The sequence below is a fragment of the Acinonyx jubatus genome, chromosome B4 (assembly GCF_027475565.1).
Source record: "Acinonyx jubatus isolate Ajub_Pintada_27869175 chromosome B4, VMU_Ajub_asm_v1.0, whole genome shotgun sequence".
In the NCBI taxonomy this organism is placed as follows: domain Eukaryota; kingdom Metazoa; phylum Chordata; class Mammalia; order Carnivora; family Felidae; genus Acinonyx; species Acinonyx jubatus.
In genome coordinates, this window is record NC_069387.1 from 134,242,902 (window position 1) to 134,261,796 (window position 18,895).

The 18,895-nt window shown below is 54.5% G+C and overlaps 1 protein-coding gene across 1 annotated transcript in view; it reads left to right on the top strand.

Moving 5' to 3' along the window:
* SAMM50 (SAMM50 sorting and assembly machinery component) overlaps positions 1 to 13,855 on the top strand; it is a 33,987-nt gene extending 20,132 nt beyond the window's left edge. The window contains exons 12-15 of the mRNA XM_027070513.2: positions 1,176 to 1,243; positions 5,978 to 6,124; positions 6,797 to 6,938; positions 13,671 to 13,855. Of these exons, the coding sequence (XP_026926314.1) occupies positions 1,176 to 1,243; positions 5,978 to 6,124; positions 6,797 to 6,938; positions 13,671 to 13,716 (403 nt within the window). The 3' untranslated portion in view covers positions 13,717 to 13,855. The remainder of the gene's footprint in view (positions 1 to 1,175; positions 1,244 to 5,977; positions 6,125 to 6,796; positions 6,939 to 13,670) is intronic.
* The last annotated feature ends 5,040 nt before the right edge of the window (positions 13,856 to 18,895 follow it).

Below are 18,895 nucleotides of genomic sequence, written 5' to 3' on the forward strand. Positions count from 1 at the left end.
AAATAAATAAACGTTGAAAAAAAAAATTAAAAAAAAAAGAAATTGTGGAGTAAACCATTCACCACGTCATGAGAAATTGTTTGAAAGCTACATTTTAATGTTTCATTGTTTGCATCTAAGGAACCCTGTGAAGAATATGATTTTTTGTTTTATTTTTGAACAAAATGAAGTTTTGTTTTATTTTTGTTTTATTACTTTTTTAAATGTGTACTTACTTTTGAGAGAGAGAGAGAGAGAGCGAGCGAGAGCGAGCGACCAGGCAGGGGAGGGGCAGAGAGGGAGGGAGACACAGAATCCTAAGCAGGCTCTGGACTCTGAGCTGTCGGCACAGAGCCCGACATGGGGCTCGGACCTACGAACTATGAGATCATGACCTGAGCCGAAGTCGGACAGTTGGCCAACTGCACCCCCTAGGCGCCCCGAGAGTAACAATAATTCTGTTTTGGTCTGTTTTCTTTTAGTATTATTTTTCGCTTTCTGTAAGTTGGGATTGTACTATTGTATGATTTTTATCTTGCCTTTTTAAAACTTAATGTCACCCTGAGCACATAGGAGGTGGTTTTGAAACAGAGCTGTGACGTAATGAATTCTTATAGACAGGAGATAATTCCTTTGTAACGGACAGTCCACACTGTCCCTCGTCTCTATAGAGACGGTCTATAGACCTCTATAGAGAGGTCTTTATTTGTGCCTCCTATCTCACTTATATCCCCCAGAAGTTTGAGGTGTTGGTTTAGATTTTTATGAAATGCCCCAGTACTCCTGTGCGTCTTCCCAGTCCTTCAAAGTTTTGCCATGTGACAGTGTCGCTGATAATGCAGTAGCAGACGTGAGCCTCACTCGAGTGTTTTCTGCATTTCATTGTAGCTTGTAGGTTTTCCCCTGGTGACTTTCTTGTGCCATCTGCCATTCTTTTTTTTTTTTTTTTTTTTTAATTTTTTATTTTAACATTTATTTATTTTTGAGACAGAGAGAGACAGGGCATGAGTGGGGGAGGGTCAGAGAGAGAGGGAGACACAGAATCCGAAACAGGCTCCAGACTCTGAGCTGTCAGCCCAGAGCCCGATGCGGGGCTCGAACTCACGGACCGCGAGATCATGACCTGAGCCGAGGTCGGATGCTTAACCGACTGAGCCACCCAGGCGCCCCTCGTGACATCTGCCATTCTGCTCTAGGTTTTACCTCGGAGGACCGACCAGTGTGCGGGGGTTCAGCATGCACAGCGTGGGGCCACAGAGCGAAGGTCAGTCTCTGCTCACGGTACCGCCGCGCCGAAATTAGGGTCACGTCGCATTTTTGAAAGTGTGCGCGCCAGACCCTTGAACAAAGCGGGCCAGCCCCCTCCCCCACGCAGGTGATCTGAGCATAATTTTGGACTTCCCGAAGACTCCACGACGAATGGCCTACCGGAGGCCTCACTGGTAACAGTCAGTCGTCACTTACTCTGTAGGTCGTGTGTCTCATGTACTCTATCCTCACACTAAAGGAAGCTGCAGAAAAGAGAGGGTTGTGAAGGAAATCGTGAGGAGGAGGAAACACTTTTACAAAACTGTACCTAGCGAACATTTGTGTGTAAGTGCACTTGCACGGCCCGCAGCGTGTCGTTCAGGGGTCAGCTCTGTTCCGGTTCCCACAGCATCACACGCTCCTGTTTCCCCATGGCGCAATTCACACCTAACATGGCGTGTATCCCACGGCAGGGACGGGCAGGTAATTGTTGAGGGAACTGCGGAAAAATGAGAAAATCTAAGTAAAAAACGCTCCGCGCCGACCCGTGGTCCCGCTCCCCAGCGATGATACGCGTGAGCGTTTGTCGTCTGAACAAGCACCCCTTCGCGCCGGTGTTCTGGTCCGTCCGCCCGCTGCGTTCCAACCTGCTCCCCCCACCGCCCTCAGGAGCGCGTATGAGGAAGGGTTTTACGGGAACGAGTACTGCGTCGTTTTTAATAACCTTCGTCTTTTTTTTGTTCGTCTTACTAAACGTACTGTAACTTTTCTAAATGAGTAGATTTTGTTTTGGGGAGCAGTTTGAGGTTCACAGAAAAGTTGGGCAGAAAGTACAGAGAGTTTCCACGTCCGTCCCCTAGCGTCCTCGATGACCAGTGTCTCGCGTTAGTTTTCTTTCTTTCTTTTTTTTTTTTAATTTTTTTTTTCAACGTTTATTTATTTTTGGGACAGAGAGAGACAGAGCATGAACGGGGGAGGGGCAGAGAGAGAGGGAGACACAGAATCGGAAACAGGCTCCAGGCTCCGAGCCGATCAGCCCAGAGCCCGACGCGGGGCTCGAACTCCCGGACGGCGAGATCGTGACCTGGCTGAAGTCGGGCGCTTAACCGACTGTGCCACCCAGGCGCCCCTCGCATTAGTTTTCAAGTCGTCTCCGCGTCCTACGTGGGGCTTGAACTCACAACCCCGAGGTCAAGTTGCCGTCGTAAGGCAGTACTGACGCATTCTCACTAAATCCCCCGTCTGCATTCGGGCTCCCGCTGTGTGCTGTGGCGTTCCGTGGGTTCTGGCACGCAGCCATCGTTACGGCGCCCTCCAGGGTTCCACCCTCCCCCGCCCCTTGCCTGACAACCCCCGAGCCGCCTCCTGTCTCCACGGTTCGGCCTTTTCCAGAGGCTCGCGTAGTTGGAATCCTGCGGTACGCGCCCCTTTCACACCGGCCTCCCCGAGGTTCCTCCGGGTCTCTTGCGGCGCGTTTGCTCGTGTCCTTCTACTGCCGAGCGGCGTTCCTTGCGTGTCTGCGCCGTCTCCGTTCGCGGGCAGGTTTTGTCTGGACATAAAACCACAGCTTTCGACTGACCTGGGGAAATAGCAGTTCGAGCGGTTGCTGCGTCAGAGGAGAGAAGTGTGTTGCCTTCGTACGAGATGGCCAGACCGTCTTCCAAGATGGCACGGCGTTTGCACTCCCGCGAGCGGTGAGTCGGGGAGACGAAACTCCGGTCGGTTTTCACGGCCGCGCATCTCATCCTGTTGCCATACTCTCATCTTCCCAGACCACACCCCAAGCGTTGGACATTCAGGCCTTCTTTTTTCCGCACAATCAGGAAACAGTGTATCCGTGAATAAGCTGAGTCTCTGTGCTCCTAAGTTTTACTCTATGATGTGAAGTTGTAGGTGTGGAATTGCTAGGTCAAGGATCTTGAATGTTTTAAAGCTTTGCGTTGCTCTCTGGAAAGGCTGTTTCAGCCATACTTGTGCCGCAGAGTGTGAGAATTCCTGTTTTCAAGAACCCTCTCCGACATCGACAGTCTATCCGAGGTATTTCCGCACGTCACTAAAAACTTGAAAAACATCCTTTGAACGGATGTGTGCTATTCCATTACAAAGTCTTGGGCCCTGATTTTCTGAACTGTTCTTTTAGTATCTTTGTTGTCTCCGTTCTGTAGTGTGACAAATAATGGCTGCCCTGTGCATAAATTTTTGGACAGAGTATACATTTCTCGTCACTTGTTTTTAGAGTAGTTTATTAGTGTGTAATTTTTTTTAAAGAGAAGTAACACATCAGGGGTAGTGTTACCCTTTTCATTACAAGGAAGTATTATATAGTGACTCTATGGAAGTTTAGGAGTTTGTCATGTGCCTGAAAATTAAAACACAATGACAGTCCACATGGTTCCCAATCAGCTAGGCCCTTGGGAAGAGTCTATGGGCAGGAACGTAAATTGTATAACTTTTAGTGAAAGTAGTTTGATATTTCATAGTCCGTATCAAGAGCCTAAAATGTGCGAGGACTGTTAATAACAGCTCCAGACTGAGAACTAGAAACCAAATGCCCGTCGACCCTGGAGTGGGCGAGCAATAGCGGTATCTTCACCCCGTGGACTACCACCCAGCGAGGAGGCTGAGTGAGCAAGAGCCCCTGGCCGAATACGCAGGAATGAGCCTCAGAAATGTGCAAAATCAACAACAGCAAAGCCAGGCCCAGGGGAGGCGTCAGATGGGATTCGATCCACGTAAAGTTTAGAGACAGGCTGGAGCAATCTGTGCCTCGGACAGCAGGGGAGTGGTCAGCAAGGAGAGCGGAGACTTCTGAGGGCTGCACACGCCTGTTTCTCAGTCTGGGTGTGTTCCCCGTGGGGAAACTGACCGAGCTGTGTGCTTAGGACGTGCGTACTTTGCTGTGTGCACACTGTGCTGCACGACAAGCGTTTAACTGTGCGTGCAGGGGACTCCACGGGTTAGTGTCCACCTTGTCCAGAAGTTAGACACCAATATGACAGTAGACAGGAATAGGTAAGTGTGGTACACAAGTGATTATTCAGGCATTGAAATCACGTTTCCAACTATTAAACCAGCTTTTTAAAAGCAGGACTAAACTATACGTGTATGTATGTGATGACTCACATTTCATCTTCTGAAGGATTCATCACACTTCGCTGGGTGAAAGACACCAGCGTGTTAGCTGATTGAGTGTTTTAATAGTAGAGATGAAAAGACAGGGGCACCTGGGTGGCTCAGTCGGTTGAGCGTCCGACTTCGGCTCAGGTCGTGATCTTGCGGTTTGTGAGTTCGAGCCCCACATCTGGCTCACTGCTGTCAGCTTGCCAGTCAGTGCAGAGTCCGCTTCTATCCTCTGTCCCCCCCTCTCTGCCCCTCCCCAGCTTACGTTCTCTCAAAAATAAATACGCATTAGAAAAAAGAAATTAAAAGATATTTCCCCTTGTCTCTACTTCCCTAGACTTACCAGATTTTCTGCAATGAGTGTATTACTTTTATGACCAGAATAAAATAGGTTGTTTAAAAGGTGGGCAGTTACTGGGAACTGGCAAACAAACACAGCTGACCTCCTGTTACTGGTCATTTTTGTTCCCTCTGGAAGGTCGGTACTAGACCAGGGACTGAGGAGACGGCTGGTCTTTGGATGAACAAGCAGGTTGTTCCTTGAGGTTAATCTTGGAGACACCACGGTTTTCTTTTTCATGATTCCGTCATTTTGTATTAAAGAGTACTGAGCAAGAGGCTCTACAAATAGCGTCTTGCAACAAAGTGTAAACATTCAGGGTTATTTTTGTTTTCTTGTTGCTTTAACATCATAGTCGTTTATAGTTAAAAAGGACTGGATGGGAGCATTTGTAGAAATAATACATTTATGTCTCAGTGGATAGCCTTCAATTTTGGCCAAAGTAACCTCGGTCAAAAAGAAGCAAGCAAACCGTAGGCGGCTACGAACCGTCAGCCATGGGCCCCTGCCCTGCGCATGTGGAGCCGGGCCTGCTGCTTCCCCACACCGCGGGCAGTGGGCGCGCTGGGCCTTCTGATGACGAGCACGGACGGCCGTTTCCCGACACCGCAGAGCCCCGTCCTGCGTGCTGGCCCGTGTTGTGCTCTTGAACTTGTGGCAGAGGAATCCACTTCCTTTGCCGGGCGGCCGCGATCCGGTAACCTAGCAGTTGTGGAAAAGGCGGTTTCCAAGAGCTCTCTCGCCTTATCCCGCGTACTCTACAGATAGGATACATTTCTCATGTCATCCTTTTCTAAACGACACTAGCATCGTTCTTCCAGTCCAAGCTTATAAAATAAACCAGGTGAGAAAGAAATGCACCAGGTGAGGCCAGCGTGGAGCCCCTGGATGGCTCAGTGAGTTGAGCGTCCCGACTCCTGATTTCGGCTCGGGCCGTGGTCTCACGGTTTGTGGGATCAAGCCCCGCGTCAGGCTCTGCACCGACAGGTGCCGGCAGGGAGGCTGCTTGGGATTCCCGCTCTCCCTCCCTCTCCCTCCCTCTCTGCCCCTCCCCCGCTCTCGAGCGCACTCACTCTCTCAAAGTAAAGAAAGAAACTTTAAAAAGAGGAAAATAAAAGAAACAAAGTGAGGTGGCCAGCACGGGGACTTGGCGAGCTTGCGCAGTGTGTGGCCTGCGCGCGCGCGCGCGCGCACACACACACACACACCCTCGCTCGTACAGCTTGCGGGGCTTCAATGTGATTCTGCACGCGTGAGCCTTTGTTTTCTCTGCACCTGTTCCTTGACTAGGAGATTACCTGGGCGGAGAAGCGTACTGGGCCGGCGGCCTGCACCTGTACACCCCCTTGCCTTTCCGGCCGGGCCAGGGCGGCTTCGGAGAACTCTTCCGAACACACTTCTTCCTCAACGCGGGGAATCTCTGCAATCTCAACTACGGTAAGGCCTGGGGGGCTCGCAGGCCACCGCGGCACCGTGGCCTTTGTGTTTAAAGCACGGCACGCGTGGCCTCTGTGGTAGATTTCGTAGTCTTTATGTTTAGAGACGGCCTTGCCTGACAAAAACTCCTTACGATGCCTGACGTGGTGCTCAGAATAAAATTGGTGAATGGAACACAGGTGAAAAATCGTCATCAGATGCTGTCCTGCAAAAATCTGCTTACACATTCGCTCAGCAGACATTTCTGGAGCACCTGCTCTGTGCTGGTCATTACGGCCACAGAGCTGAGCTGGGTGTGCTTCCTCCTCACGGGGCTCGGGGCGGAGGAGACTGAGGGCCAATGCATCCAGTTAGGGGGCTGTGAAGAGGTGTCTGGAGAGCCCCCTGGAAGACAAGGCCCTCAGACGGAGGCGTGGAGCAGGAGGTGTGCTGGTGGTCGGGGGCTGGGGAAATGCCCTTTCAGGCCGAGGGGACAGTATGTGCTGGGCCCAGAGAATTGCTTCCGGGGCAGTGAGAGGAAGTATGCTCGCTCCCAAGCCCTCTCTTGATTTCCGTCCTAGACCCACTTCATGTGTTCTCCTTGAATTGCTAGGCCACATGGCAGGGAAGAGAGCCAGGGCCTGAGGACAGCTCACGTGAGGTCACATCCTCCTTCCCCTTTCCTCTTTCCAGGGGAGGGCCCCAAGGCTCACATTCGTAAGCTGGCTGAGTGCATCCGCTGGTCCTACGGTGCCGGGATCGTCCTCAGGCTCGGCAACATCGCCCGGCTGGAACTTAATTATTGTGTCCCCATGGGCGTGCAGAAGGGGGACAGGTAAGTGTTCAGAGTTCTTCCCCGCGGTTACGTCGTTGTGCCGGCTAGTCATCTTGTTTTGGTTTGCACCTGGTTAATCATTTTGTCCGTGGCCTTTAAGAGTCAAGATTTTTAGTAGAAAATTGCTGAATAGCTAGCAAAACAATGAAAATAGGGGCGCCTGGGGGCTCAGTCGGTTGGGCGGCCGACTTCGGCTCAGGTCATGATCTCGCGGTTCAGGAGTTGGAGCCCTGCGTCGGGCCGTGTGCTGACAGCTCGGAGCCTGGAGCCCGTTTCAGATTCTGTGTCTCTTTCTCTGTCTCTCTGCTGTCCCCTGGTCACGCTCGCTCTCTCTCTCTTTCTCTGTCTCTCAAAAATAAATAAACTCTAAAAAAATTAAAAAAAGAAAGAGAATGCGAAAAATATTTTTCTCCATGGTGTTTTCCTCCGTCCAGTCTGGAGGAAAAATGTGACGTGTTCCCATCCCGCTTGTCAGCCTGTTACCAAATGATGCGGGCGCCTCCGTGGGTCCGGGTCTGGCTGGAGGAGTTGGTGAGGCGTCACTGATCCTGCTCGTTAAAAATGGAATGAGGGATTTCTGGTGCGTGACTTTGCAGGCCAGGAGCTCAGCACTGGAATGGACAAGGCTTTGCTCCTGGCCACAGGGGACTCGTTCTCCAGAGCCTCCTCTTGGGAGCAGAGGAACCTGCCATCCTGGCCTTTCTCCACCAGCCCCCTTACTAAGCAAGATGTGTTCAACATCGCGTGGTTGCCTGTGGCCTGAGGTCACTTATGGTCACACAGATCAATTCCATTTCTTGGTTTATATGGTATCCACCATATACGTTGTAAGGAGGCCAGAAGTATTGTCCTGGTCTGCGTTACATCAGGCTGCTTCGACGGAATGTCACAGACGGTAGGGCTTAAACACGTCTTGCGCTTCTGGAGGCTGGGAAGCCCAAGAGCAGGGTACTGGCCACGTCCGTTCCCGGCGAGAGCCCTCTTCCTGGCCAGTAGATGGACGCCTTCTTTCTGTGTCCTCACATGGCAGAGAGAGCACACCAGCCCTGTGAGGCCTCCTCTTATACAGACACTAATCCCACTGTGGGGACCCCTCCTTCATTACCTCATCTAAACCCAGTTACCCCCCAGAGACCTTCCCTCCAGATACCACCTCATGGTTACGGCTTTAACGTAGGAACTTGGGGGGGGACATAAACATTCTGCCCGTAACGGTGTTTATACTGTCTCTTGTCATTTTCATGTTGATACTTCAGTGCCGTAGGCTGTGTTTTTCTCTTCTCTGCGTTCTTTCTGCACTTACGTGGCCACCAAGTGGCAGTGCTGTCTGAGTCATAGCCCGAGTCTCAAGCGTGACGTTGGAGATTGTCCTGACTTAAGGAAAGACTACTGGCTTTCCTCCCACTGTCTTCTACTTCGACGTGGTCGGTGGTGGTGCTTTCTAGAGGGTAGCCGCGTCGCCAGGTTTTGAGAAAGGACTCCTTCTCAGGGCGCCTGGGCCGCTCAGCTGGTTTGAGCGTCCCGACTTTTGACCTCAGCTCAGGTCTCAATCTTCTGGTTCGTGAGATCGAGCCCCGCATCGGGCTCTGTGCTGACAGTACAGAGCCTGCTTGGGATTCTCTCCTCTCCCTCTGTCTCTGCCCCTCCCCCGTTCACATGCGCGTGCATGTGCTCTCAAAATAAATTAAAAAAAAGAAAAAAACATACAAAAAGAAAGCACTAGCTGTTAGGTGCAGTTCAGGATCTGTTGTCCGGGTCCCGTACAGGTATCTGCTCCTCAGGCTCTAACAGGGAGGCTGATTCTAGGGCCGCCCTGGCTCCCAGTGACGTTAGCGCCCTTCCTTCCGGTGCCCGCCGCAGATGACTCCCCTCCACCCCGTGTTTGTGCGGGAGCCCCGCTGTCCAGGCTTGGTGCTTCTGTGGCTGTGTGACCCAGGGTGAGGGACTTAGCCTCTCTGGTCTCAGTTTTCCTGCCCAGAGAATGGGCGCTGGTGACCTTGCCCGGATGAATGAATGTGCGGGAGGCACTTGGAGCAGTGCTCAGCGTGCTGTGCGTAAATGCTGGTTATTGCTCACGCTGGGCCTCGTGGACTCGCCATGGCCCTTTGCACGCAGGAAGCAAAGCGTGTTCCCTTCAGAGACATCTTCCCTCCGCCTACGCGCTGGCCGCCCCCTGGCCGCGTCTGAGGTGCTGTAGATGGGATTTGGTTTCCCGATTTCAGAGATAATGAAATGTGAAACAGGAATTTTTCTCCTAGAGCAAGGTTTTCACGTTCGGTAACTTTCTAGCAGCTTCCATACCTTTACAGTCTCGGGTAAATGAGCCTAGTCTTACAGGCTGCTTTCCACAAAGCCTTCTTCCCACCACAGGTGCGAATGTGGGTCTCCCTGGCTTAACTAACTGGGAGCTAACTGGGAGCACCAGCCGTGCAGGTGTCGAGGCCACGCCAACACCAGGATGAGGTCAGATGTGGGTGCTAAGGCCCCCTGAGCCCGCGCTTCTCAAAGTATCTTGTGCCTCCGTCTGGGGTGGCCCTGACACTGCATCCCTGACGCGCTCTCGTGGTGTGGCTGTTGCTTGCGGACCGGCCGCGCCGAGGGAGACCCACTCCGTGTCTTCCGAGAGCCACGAGAACGTTTGCGGAGGGAAGGCGATCATTCGTATTTATTGAATGCTTACCTTGCACGAGATGTCGCGCGAAGCCCCTGGTATTGTTATAGAAGCCTCTCGACAGCTCTGTGCAGAGGAGGGTGTTAGCCCTGCTGACAGGTGAGGACGGCCAGCCTCGGCGGGGCCAGCAGTGGGTCTGCGGCAGAAGCGGGGGCCAGAACTTGTGTCTGTTCCTCTGCACCAAAACCACGTGAGCACGGACCGCCCCCCACCCCCCCAGTCCTCTGAGAGACCAGGTGTGGTCTCATCCCCACACTGGCTTTTCTGCACCTCGAGTATTTTTTTTTAATGTTTATTTATTTTTGAGAGAGAGAGAGAGAGAGAGCGCAAGCAGGGGAGGGGCAGAGAGAGAGGGAGACAGGATCCAAAGCAGGCTCCAGCCTGTGACCTGTCAGCACAGAGCCCAACGCCAGGCTCGAACCCACGAACCGTGAGATGATGACCTGAACCGAAGTTGGACGCTTAGCCGACTGAACCACCCAGGCGCCCCTCTGCACCTCGTGTACTAATCATGGAAAGAGAAAAATCACCTCTTCCTCACTCGTCTTCTTGGAAGATCTCCTTATTCAAACTCAAATTCTGTGGTTTCTCATTTCAGAGGTTATATAGCTTGTTTCCATGACACTCAGTGTGTGTTAATTGTGCTAATGTTAGTGCGAATTATGTAAGTGCGTACGTTCTAACTGCTTTGTATTAGAAAGAAGTGCACGTGGGCTTTTGGCTGTAGCTACACCATCTGTGTAACCAAGTGACCATCGGCCGCCAAGAACTGACTGCTCCTCTCCCGGCCAGTTTTGAGATGGCAGGAGATGTGTGGCCTCTTGGCGGGCCCTGCCTTGTCTCACCCCGGCCTCCTCTGGACTTGGGACCAGTGCCTGGGGCTGTGGGGCCTCCTGTCCTTCAGCTCAGCCCTCCCGCTGCCGTTCAAGGCCACTGGATGTCGCTGTGCTCCCAGGATCCGTAACCCGGCTCCGGAGCCGCCCCCAGGCTTTCCTCCACTCACAGAATCTTCACAGAGAATGCTTCCGCTCACCTTTCAGCTTTGCCTCTCTCTGAGTTGGAAAATCTGTTTCAGACACAAATCTCAAGTGTGGTTTCTTCTGGGAGGAAGAGGCATGCTGTGCATATGGTATTTAAAGACCCAAACATGAGGAAACCGCCCTCCCTGCCCGGCTCTGCTCTGTGGCCCCGATCGTGGCGGTCGCAGCAGGTGCTGCAGTGTCCCCTACGCAGGCTCAGCCTGGCACCCGGGGACGTGGGACCCACTTTTACCCCACGTGTGGCTTTGTTGTGATGTTTTATCCAGCTGGGCGTTTTGTGAAGCTTGAGTGATATCGTCACAGTTTAATCTTCGTTTCTGAAGTTAGGCAGTCGCAGGACAGGGATGGTGTGTGTGTGTGTGTGTGTGTGTGTGTGTGAATCACCTGTAGGTTTCCCCCCACTCTTCACGCAGACTCTATAATTAGCATTTCAGGCCTTTACACAAACGGAAACCGCTTAGAAACGTTGGCTGCGTTTCATACGGGGGGGGGTGGGGAGACTTGGTGACAGGCACACTTGTCTGAGACCTACCCGTGTTCTGTGGCTCCGGTCTCCCTGAGTGCGGCCCCCAGAGACTTGGGGATGAACATGGGGGGGCTCCTGAGACAGACATGCATCGCGAGGAGGAGGAAGAGGAGGAAGAGGCTCCTCCCACCTGGGGAGGGTGTCCGAGGGCTTCCTGGGGGAGGTGGTTTCCGGGATGAAGCTTTCTGACACAGACAGCTGGGGACTCGCAGGGGAGGGCACTCCAGACCTCAGAGCAGCCCGAGCCCAGGTGTGCAAGTGCAAAGTGCCAGGGGCACCAGGACTGTCCTCGTGTAGGCGCGGGAGGGAGGTTCGGGCAGCCCTTGGGCCCGGTCGCTCTAGTCTCACATCCTCTCTCTCCTTTTCACTTTGGGTGCACACGTGAGGGCTTCAAGTTCTGGCCCTCGTGTGCCTGGTTCGCCACCACCTTCCCCGTGTCTCGGCTGGCACCTGGTGTTCCCGTGTCCCTGGGGTCTGTGCCTGTCCCCCGGCGTGACCTTCATCGAGACCCCGTGGCAGCCCTCACGGTGCTGAGTTGGAGGCGGGCAGGGTGCAGGCAGGGTCGTCGTCTACGGTGGCACTGGAGGGCACGCGGCCAGGCCCGTTCGCAACCCCGGGGTGGGAAGGGGCCCTGGGGAGATTCGGAGGACCTCCTTCTGAGGTGGACACACGACGGGAAGGTATGTGTGGCCTCTTGTAACCCTGCGACGCTGTTGTGTTCGTGGGGGGAGGTTTTCTCTGTTGCGCCGGGACGGGCTCCAAACGCGGTTCGAGTGAACGAGCCTTTGCTTGTGCCCGAAAGCCGGGGCTTGACGGACTTGTAGCTTATTTTCAGGCGTCTGTCTGAGGAGTGAGTGCAGGCAGTGACGGCTTTCATGGACCCCAGGGTGTAAAATACAAAACAAATCACTTAGGTTCGAGCAGAACTAACTCATAAACGCAGCCCTGGTTGGGGCTGTATATCTTCGCGTTTCTAAGGACATTGGTGCGGTTTACCATAGACCACAGGGGCCCCCGTCCCTTCTGGCTGGAGCACCCCTGCGAATGCAGTTGGCCCGCGAGCAGGGGTGCCGCAGGGGTCCCAGCGATGGCGACAGGCCCGCCTCGAGCCTCTCACGGGTTGGATGTCCTGTTCCCTCACTTGCAGGTTGAAGAAGAAAAACTTCCTGCTGGTTTTCATATGCCATAAACCCTGAGGTTGGGCAAGGGCACGGGTGTTATGACGATAAAAATGCCAACTTTTCCTCAGAACAGAGGAGCCACCCTCGTTGCCCATCTTCTGGGAATTGTCCACAACTTGGGAAAACACCATGTCCCGCGAATGCGCTGTCAGCAGCCATTTGGGCTCAGAAAACCGTTTTTCCTCCAAGCTTCTGCTTCCTGGCGTTGACGTCCCCGGGCCAGGCCCCTCTGCCCGTGTCCAGCGGGGGTCCAGCCCCTGGGCACGGCCTCCAGGTGGGCAGTGCCACGGGCCGGCTCGGGCTCTGCCCTCCGCACCACGACCAGCCCTGCGCCAGCATGGGGTCCGCCGCACGGGTGCCGGGTCTCCTCCCCCGGGTGTGGCCGGGCCGCGACCCTGCCTTTGCGCAGACAGGAGGCCCCATGGCTCGGGCCCTCTGGGCTCAGGCAGCACGGCCCGCAGGTGCCCTTGTGTCTGGGCACGGGGTCCCGCTCTCCTCCTGCTGCGACTGGGGCCTCGCGCATCCTGTCGCTTATCTGAAAATGGGCCCTGTGGTCTGCCGGCCGCACGTGGAGTAAAACCCACAGAATAAAACCTGTGGAGTGTCAGCCTGTCGTCAGCATTGTCGCCAGGGCGACTCCTTTGCACCCGTCCTTTTCCTGTGTCAGGAGCAGGTTCCCTGTGGGGCCGGGACGCTGCCACGGCATTTGGCCCCCGGAATCCTTCTAGAGCCCGGGCGGCCCAAATTCCGCCGGCTTCCCCTCCCCCTCATCTCTCCTGCACTGTCTCCCTCCGCCAGCCTCCCCCCTCTGCCTCCTCCTGGCCTCCCCAACCCCACTGAGGGCTGTGTTTGTCCCCGCCTTCCCCAGCCACCTCTGTGGCTTCCAGGCGGGTCACCTCTCTTGTCACCACTCTGCTCCACATAGCCAGCCTCTCACAACTCGCTGCTTGCCCGGCAGCCTTAGAAATAAACCCAAAGCTGTTGTTTTTCCCTCAGGGGTTTTCTTATTGTAAACATTTCTCTCCTAGGTCCTTCTTTGCTTTTTGCCTCTGGGGGAAGGACTGGAGGACACGAAAGGCAGGCACGAAGGAGGGATCTGTGCCCGCTCCTCTTAACCATTTGTTTGTCCTCCAAAGGCTGGTTCTTAAGTCAGCAGAGGAGGAAGCCGCAGGGCTGGTGGGGGGGGGGGGGGGGCCAGGAGAGGGGCCGGTCCACCGATGGTTCTGGAAGGCCAGTGCCCGTTTGTGGTCTCATGATGCTGGGGGCGTGAGCAGAGCAGCCACGGTGTTGACTTTCTGCCCTTTGCTTTTTTAGGATATGCGACGGTGTGCAGTTTGGTGCCGGGATCAGGTTCCTGTAAGCTGACCGCGTCCTCTAGACCCCGCAGGAGAAGCCCTGGGACTCGGTGGCAGTGAGTCACTTTCCGAGCAGACGCGTCGAGCCACTCTTTGCCATCCTTGTGGGAAAGCACGTCAATAAATTTTAAAGACGAATACTCAGCGGCATCGTGGACGTGATTTGCTTTCCCAACCTCTGTGTCCCACGCTGGCTTTTCCCAAGGACCACGTGGAGGGGACAGGGCGTTTAAAATGGCCATGCATTCTTCCACGGGGACCGCCCCCACGGAAGGTCCCGTCAGACAGCCTCCTGATTGCTTTCCCTCGCAGGCTCCCCGAGCCTCCGTGTCTGGTTCCCTTATACCGGAAAGTACTGGGCAGAGCCCCAGGGACGCCCGGGCTGCTGGCGGAGGGCGTGTGGGTGGGGTGCGGGCGATGCCGAGGGGGGACCCTCTGGTGGCCGCTGCAGTCACAGTTCTGGGTGTCGGAGCCCTTTAAGCGCATGTGGGTGGCGTGGAAGAATCACGTGTAACGCTGGGGACACCGAGGCAGAGGGGGAAAATGTGTTCTTTAGGGGTAATAGTGTTAGTAAGACAAGTCTACCAGCTCCCGGAGCTGCTCTAACGAGTTACCGCAAACACAACACAGTCACCGGAGGTCTGGAGGTCGGAATTCCTGAATGGGCCTTATGAAACCAGTGTTAGCCTGACTGCGTTCCTTCTGGAGGCTCCAGGGGAGAGTCCGCTTCCTGGCCTTCTGGCCGCCTCAGCTGATGGCCGTGTCCTGTGCTTTCAAAGCTCACCACCCAGCATCTGCCCACGTCCCCCTGCTGCTTGCCTTCTGGTGCTTTCTCAGACTCTCGTGAGTACGTTGGGCCCCTCTGGACAGCCCGGCTGCTCTCTTCATGTAAGATCAGCCAGCTCGGGTCTGTCTATGACGTGAATTCCCCCTGGCCGTGTTCTGGGACAGTCACAGGTTCCCGGGATGAGAACACAGGCATCTTTGGGGGCCCTTATTCTTCTGAACACACCTCGTATCTGTCAAAGTCACATTTCCAAGATATACATAGTTGGCCACGTGAAAAAAAAAAAGTGTTTTTGAAAGTTAAACCTCTCTGAATTCTCCCTGTGGAAGAAATGTCGGGGTTGGAGACAGTGCCCGGTAGCATTTTACTCTCTCTCGCAGCTGGGGCTGAGTTCCTTCACTTCCAGGCCTCCCTGTGATTTGTTTGTGTCTTTGCCCAGTGAGCTTGGCTGGCGGGAGCAGCTTGGGACCACGGCCCTCGAGCCCCCCCAAGCACGGTCTCCCCTCCCCCTGCCCTGCCTTTGCCTGTGTGGCCTACAGGGATGGTGCAGAGAAGATGTAAGAAGCGTAACAGTTGGACCGCTCTGATTAGTTGGGAACATGGGGAAATACACATTTTCCCCCGAGTTGTTTCATCATTTACGGTCTCGCATTTATGCCTTTGGCAAAGTAAGAGGCCGTTGTTACAACACTGCCACGTTCAGACTGTAAATTAAGAACAGAAAGACCCGAGTATTTCTCTCAGACACCGTGACCTTTGAGAATGCGTCTACTGCGCCACCGGAGAGCTGGAAGGAGAAGTCATTTTTGAAAGGGGACGTGTCTCATCAAGCCCTGCCCGGGTCACTGGCACCAGCTCCTTCATTAAAGCGCACCCACCGGGTCCAGCCGCCCCAGTGCGCTCAGGGCGCGTGCCATTTGCCAACGAGTGGCCCGGCGGCCGCTTGGCAGCAGATATGAAAACGGCGGCGGGTGGAAGTCAGACATCCGCTCGTTCCCAGGCGGAATCGGGTGGGCAGGCTGGAGCCGCACTTCACATGGCCAGAAGCCAGGCGAGTTTCGTCGTGGAAAGTGATCGCCCATCACTGCTGTCTGAGGGCATCACATGCGACGGGAAGGAAACCCGAAGAGCTAACCAATCCCTCCGCAGAGTACCACCCGGCCTCCGTGAATCTTCGCGTCCTCAGTGTACTCCCTCCATTTTTCTGTAAGTCCCTGCGTGTTCGGGTCTGGAAGAGAGCTGGATGTTTGTTTCCTTAACCGCCGGCTCCAGGCTGCGGCCAGTGGGCCACGAAGGCCGCTTCTCTGTTCTGACCGGGACGCCGCCCTGTCCCGCGCCGGGCCGCTCAGCTGTCCCTTGTAACGAGGAGACGAAATCAGTGAGCCCGTTCTTCCTGGGAGGCAAGCCCCTCGTGACGGCTGGCGTCCTCTGTCACCGCGGACGTGTGGTCTCTGCACCACTCGAGTGACCTTTCCACGCGGCTTCAGCAGCAGCGTGCTCACCCAGCGGTGCCCGTCACGTCCGCCGGTCCGATGACCCAGCCGGGAGCAAGTGCCACAGTTACCGGAACAGGGGACGGTCCAGTCGGCCACACCGAGACGATCTGCCCCTGGCGTTACCGGGTCACCTTCCCCCCGTGCCGGCTCCTACAGGGGCCCTGCCCTCCCCGTACGTGCACCTCCCTAAGCTAAGCATCCTCTTTCTTGGTGGATTTCCTTTTTCTTTTTGAAGACCAGATAAACTAACCTTTGGGACAGTTAGATGAGTGCAGGCACACCGTATGGGTAAAGGTCTGCAAGGGAGAGAAGGCCTCAGTCTAGAGAACCAGAACCAGAGAACTGCATTCTAAGCCAAGTGTTTAAACTCCGGCATCTGCACTCAAAATTCGGATCTCTAGCTTCTCGTGAAAAACTGGGTCTGACGACGAGAAGCCTTCCTTCCGAGAGCAGCAGAGGGCTGGGGCTGGGAGGTGGTGTTCCTGTAGCCTGCGGCTGCCCCGCCGGCTTCTCCTCCGCGCTTCCTGCCTTTGGCCCGTCAGAAGGGGCAGCATGTTTGGGGAGGAGGCAAGTTTCCGGGGGAAACTGTCGGGGTGGAACAGCCCTGGGTCGGGAGCCTGGCTCTCGCCCTGTGGGCTGTTCGCCGAACCCCCATCTGGCCTCCGGGCCTTGGGTTGTCTTCTGTCAAGGAGAGGATTTTGGTTTGGCACCTTTCAGCGATGGCTTGCACGGCCCTGGATGGCTGCCTGCCGCCTGTGGGTTTTCCAAGGCTTTCTGCCCCCAAAGAAACGCTGGCTGATGCATAACGCTGTTGACTGTTTCGCCTGGTTTTGAGCATTCGGTGCAGGGGGTGAGGAGTCGGCACCTGGTCGGGATTCAGACCGGACGCCATCCCCCGGCTCTGCCACTAGCTAGATAAGGCACTTGTGGCACGGGTTAGGACACTCCCAGAAGTCTCTGAGGCTGTCAGTTCCTGTTCCGAAATGGGAGCGTGGCCGATGATCTCCACAGTGTAACCACTTGAAGCTCGCTCCCAGCACCCAGCACGGGAGCCCCGGGAACAGTAAATAGATTCCTTTTTTTTTTTTTTTTTTTTAATCTTTTAACTGATCTTATCAGACGATTGTTAAATATAACAGCAATTCTCAAACGTTTTGGTCTCAGGACCCCTTCACATTGTCAAAAATTGTGGAGAACCCCCAAAGAGCTTTGGTTTATGTGGGTTCATACTAATCCTTACCATATGGGGTATGAAGACTGAGAAGTAAAAAAAAAAAAAACGTTAATGTTTATTTATTTTTGAGAGAGAGAGAGAGCAAGAGAGAGAGACGGAGCATGAGCGAGGGAAGGGCAGAGAGACAGGAAGACAGAACCGGAAGCAGGCTCCAGGCTGTGAGCTGTCAGCACAGAGCCCGGTGCGGGACTCAGACTCATGAACCACGAGATCGTGACCTGAGCCGAAGTCAGACACTCAACCGACTGAGCCACCCAGGCGCCCAAGACCCAGAAAATATGCAGATCTTCCAAATAGTGGCCCAGTCATGATCGTGTAAGATAAAAAGATCACGGTTGTTAATGCCATCGCCGATTTCATCAGGAGAATCCTTAAGCTGCCCAAGTTCGTGGGGGCGGGTACAAATTCCCCCAGAGTCCAGTTTTTGCCCGGAAGCTCACATTTTATCACTGATGGTGAATACTTGTCAGTTGCTTTCCTTGAGGCTCACTTCATTTTCAAGGAAACGCCGACCAAATACCCAAGTCTGAATAACCAGTTGGTCACTCCTCCAAGCACAAACGATCGATGCTCCATGAAAAGGGTGGCTGGTTCTGTCTGAAGCCCCACCACGTAGCGTTTTCCTGGAGCAGACGCGCCTCTGTGCGCAAGCTCGCCGCGTGTCGTCACACAGAATGTTAAAGCGGCCGAGATTTAAGGGGATTGGGCATTTCTGCTTCCCTGAGGCCACCGGTCAGCGAGTCTGGCCTCTCGGCTTTGCCCGGCGCGTGCGGGGGAGAGCGCGGTGACCGCGGGAGGCGAGGACTCGGGCACTGGCACTCCCACCTGCCGCACGGTGCAAAGCAGGGAGTACAGATGTCATTGTGAGCCAGATCCCTAAGTAACGCCTTGGTCTTACAACAACGGTTTTGACCTCACAGACCCCGTGAAAGTTTCAGGGGCCCAGGGACCACACGCCGCCATGAACCGCTGATCTCTCCTCATCATCTCCCTGCCCTCAGGTTGCTCTTCTGGAGGAACCTGTGTGTAGCAGGAAGTGCATATAAAGGGCCTGGCGCCCCAGAGCCCCGGTTGGGGGCGGAGTGGGTATGGGGGCGGGGGCTGGGGTACGAGGGGTGCAGGAGCGCAGTCTGCATCGGTGCACGTGGGCTCTGCCTTGGCTGGTAGATGTGATCCAGAGGACGGCGTTAGCAGGCAGAAAATAGGGTCTCTTCTGCAATGGTATCGCCTGGAAGTGAGGGAGAGAGAAAATACAACGGCATACACTTGGAATGAAACGGACGCGTCTTACGTTCCCACTTAGTCCCGTTTGAGACGGGAGCTTTGGGACGCCGTCTCAGCACTGCTTTGCTGGGGTCAAACCGGCTGCCCTGGTTTTAAAAATGAACAAGGCTTTGCTAGAGTGGGGCTTACGGTCATCTCGGACATCTTGCCCCCGTGCCTGGGTTGTGACTTTCCACATGGCATTTTTGTGACGAGTAAATCACCAGATTCCTTTGCCAAATCATCAGACGCCTCGTGAGAACAAAGAACGCTCATACAGAAGGAGATGCACCATTATCTTGCTGGGAAAATAAATAGTTTTTGAAGAGAACACATTCTGTGACTTTGGACAAACTGAAAATTACAGCCTCTCTCTCCCGTTTTTTTTTTTTTTTTTCCTTTCC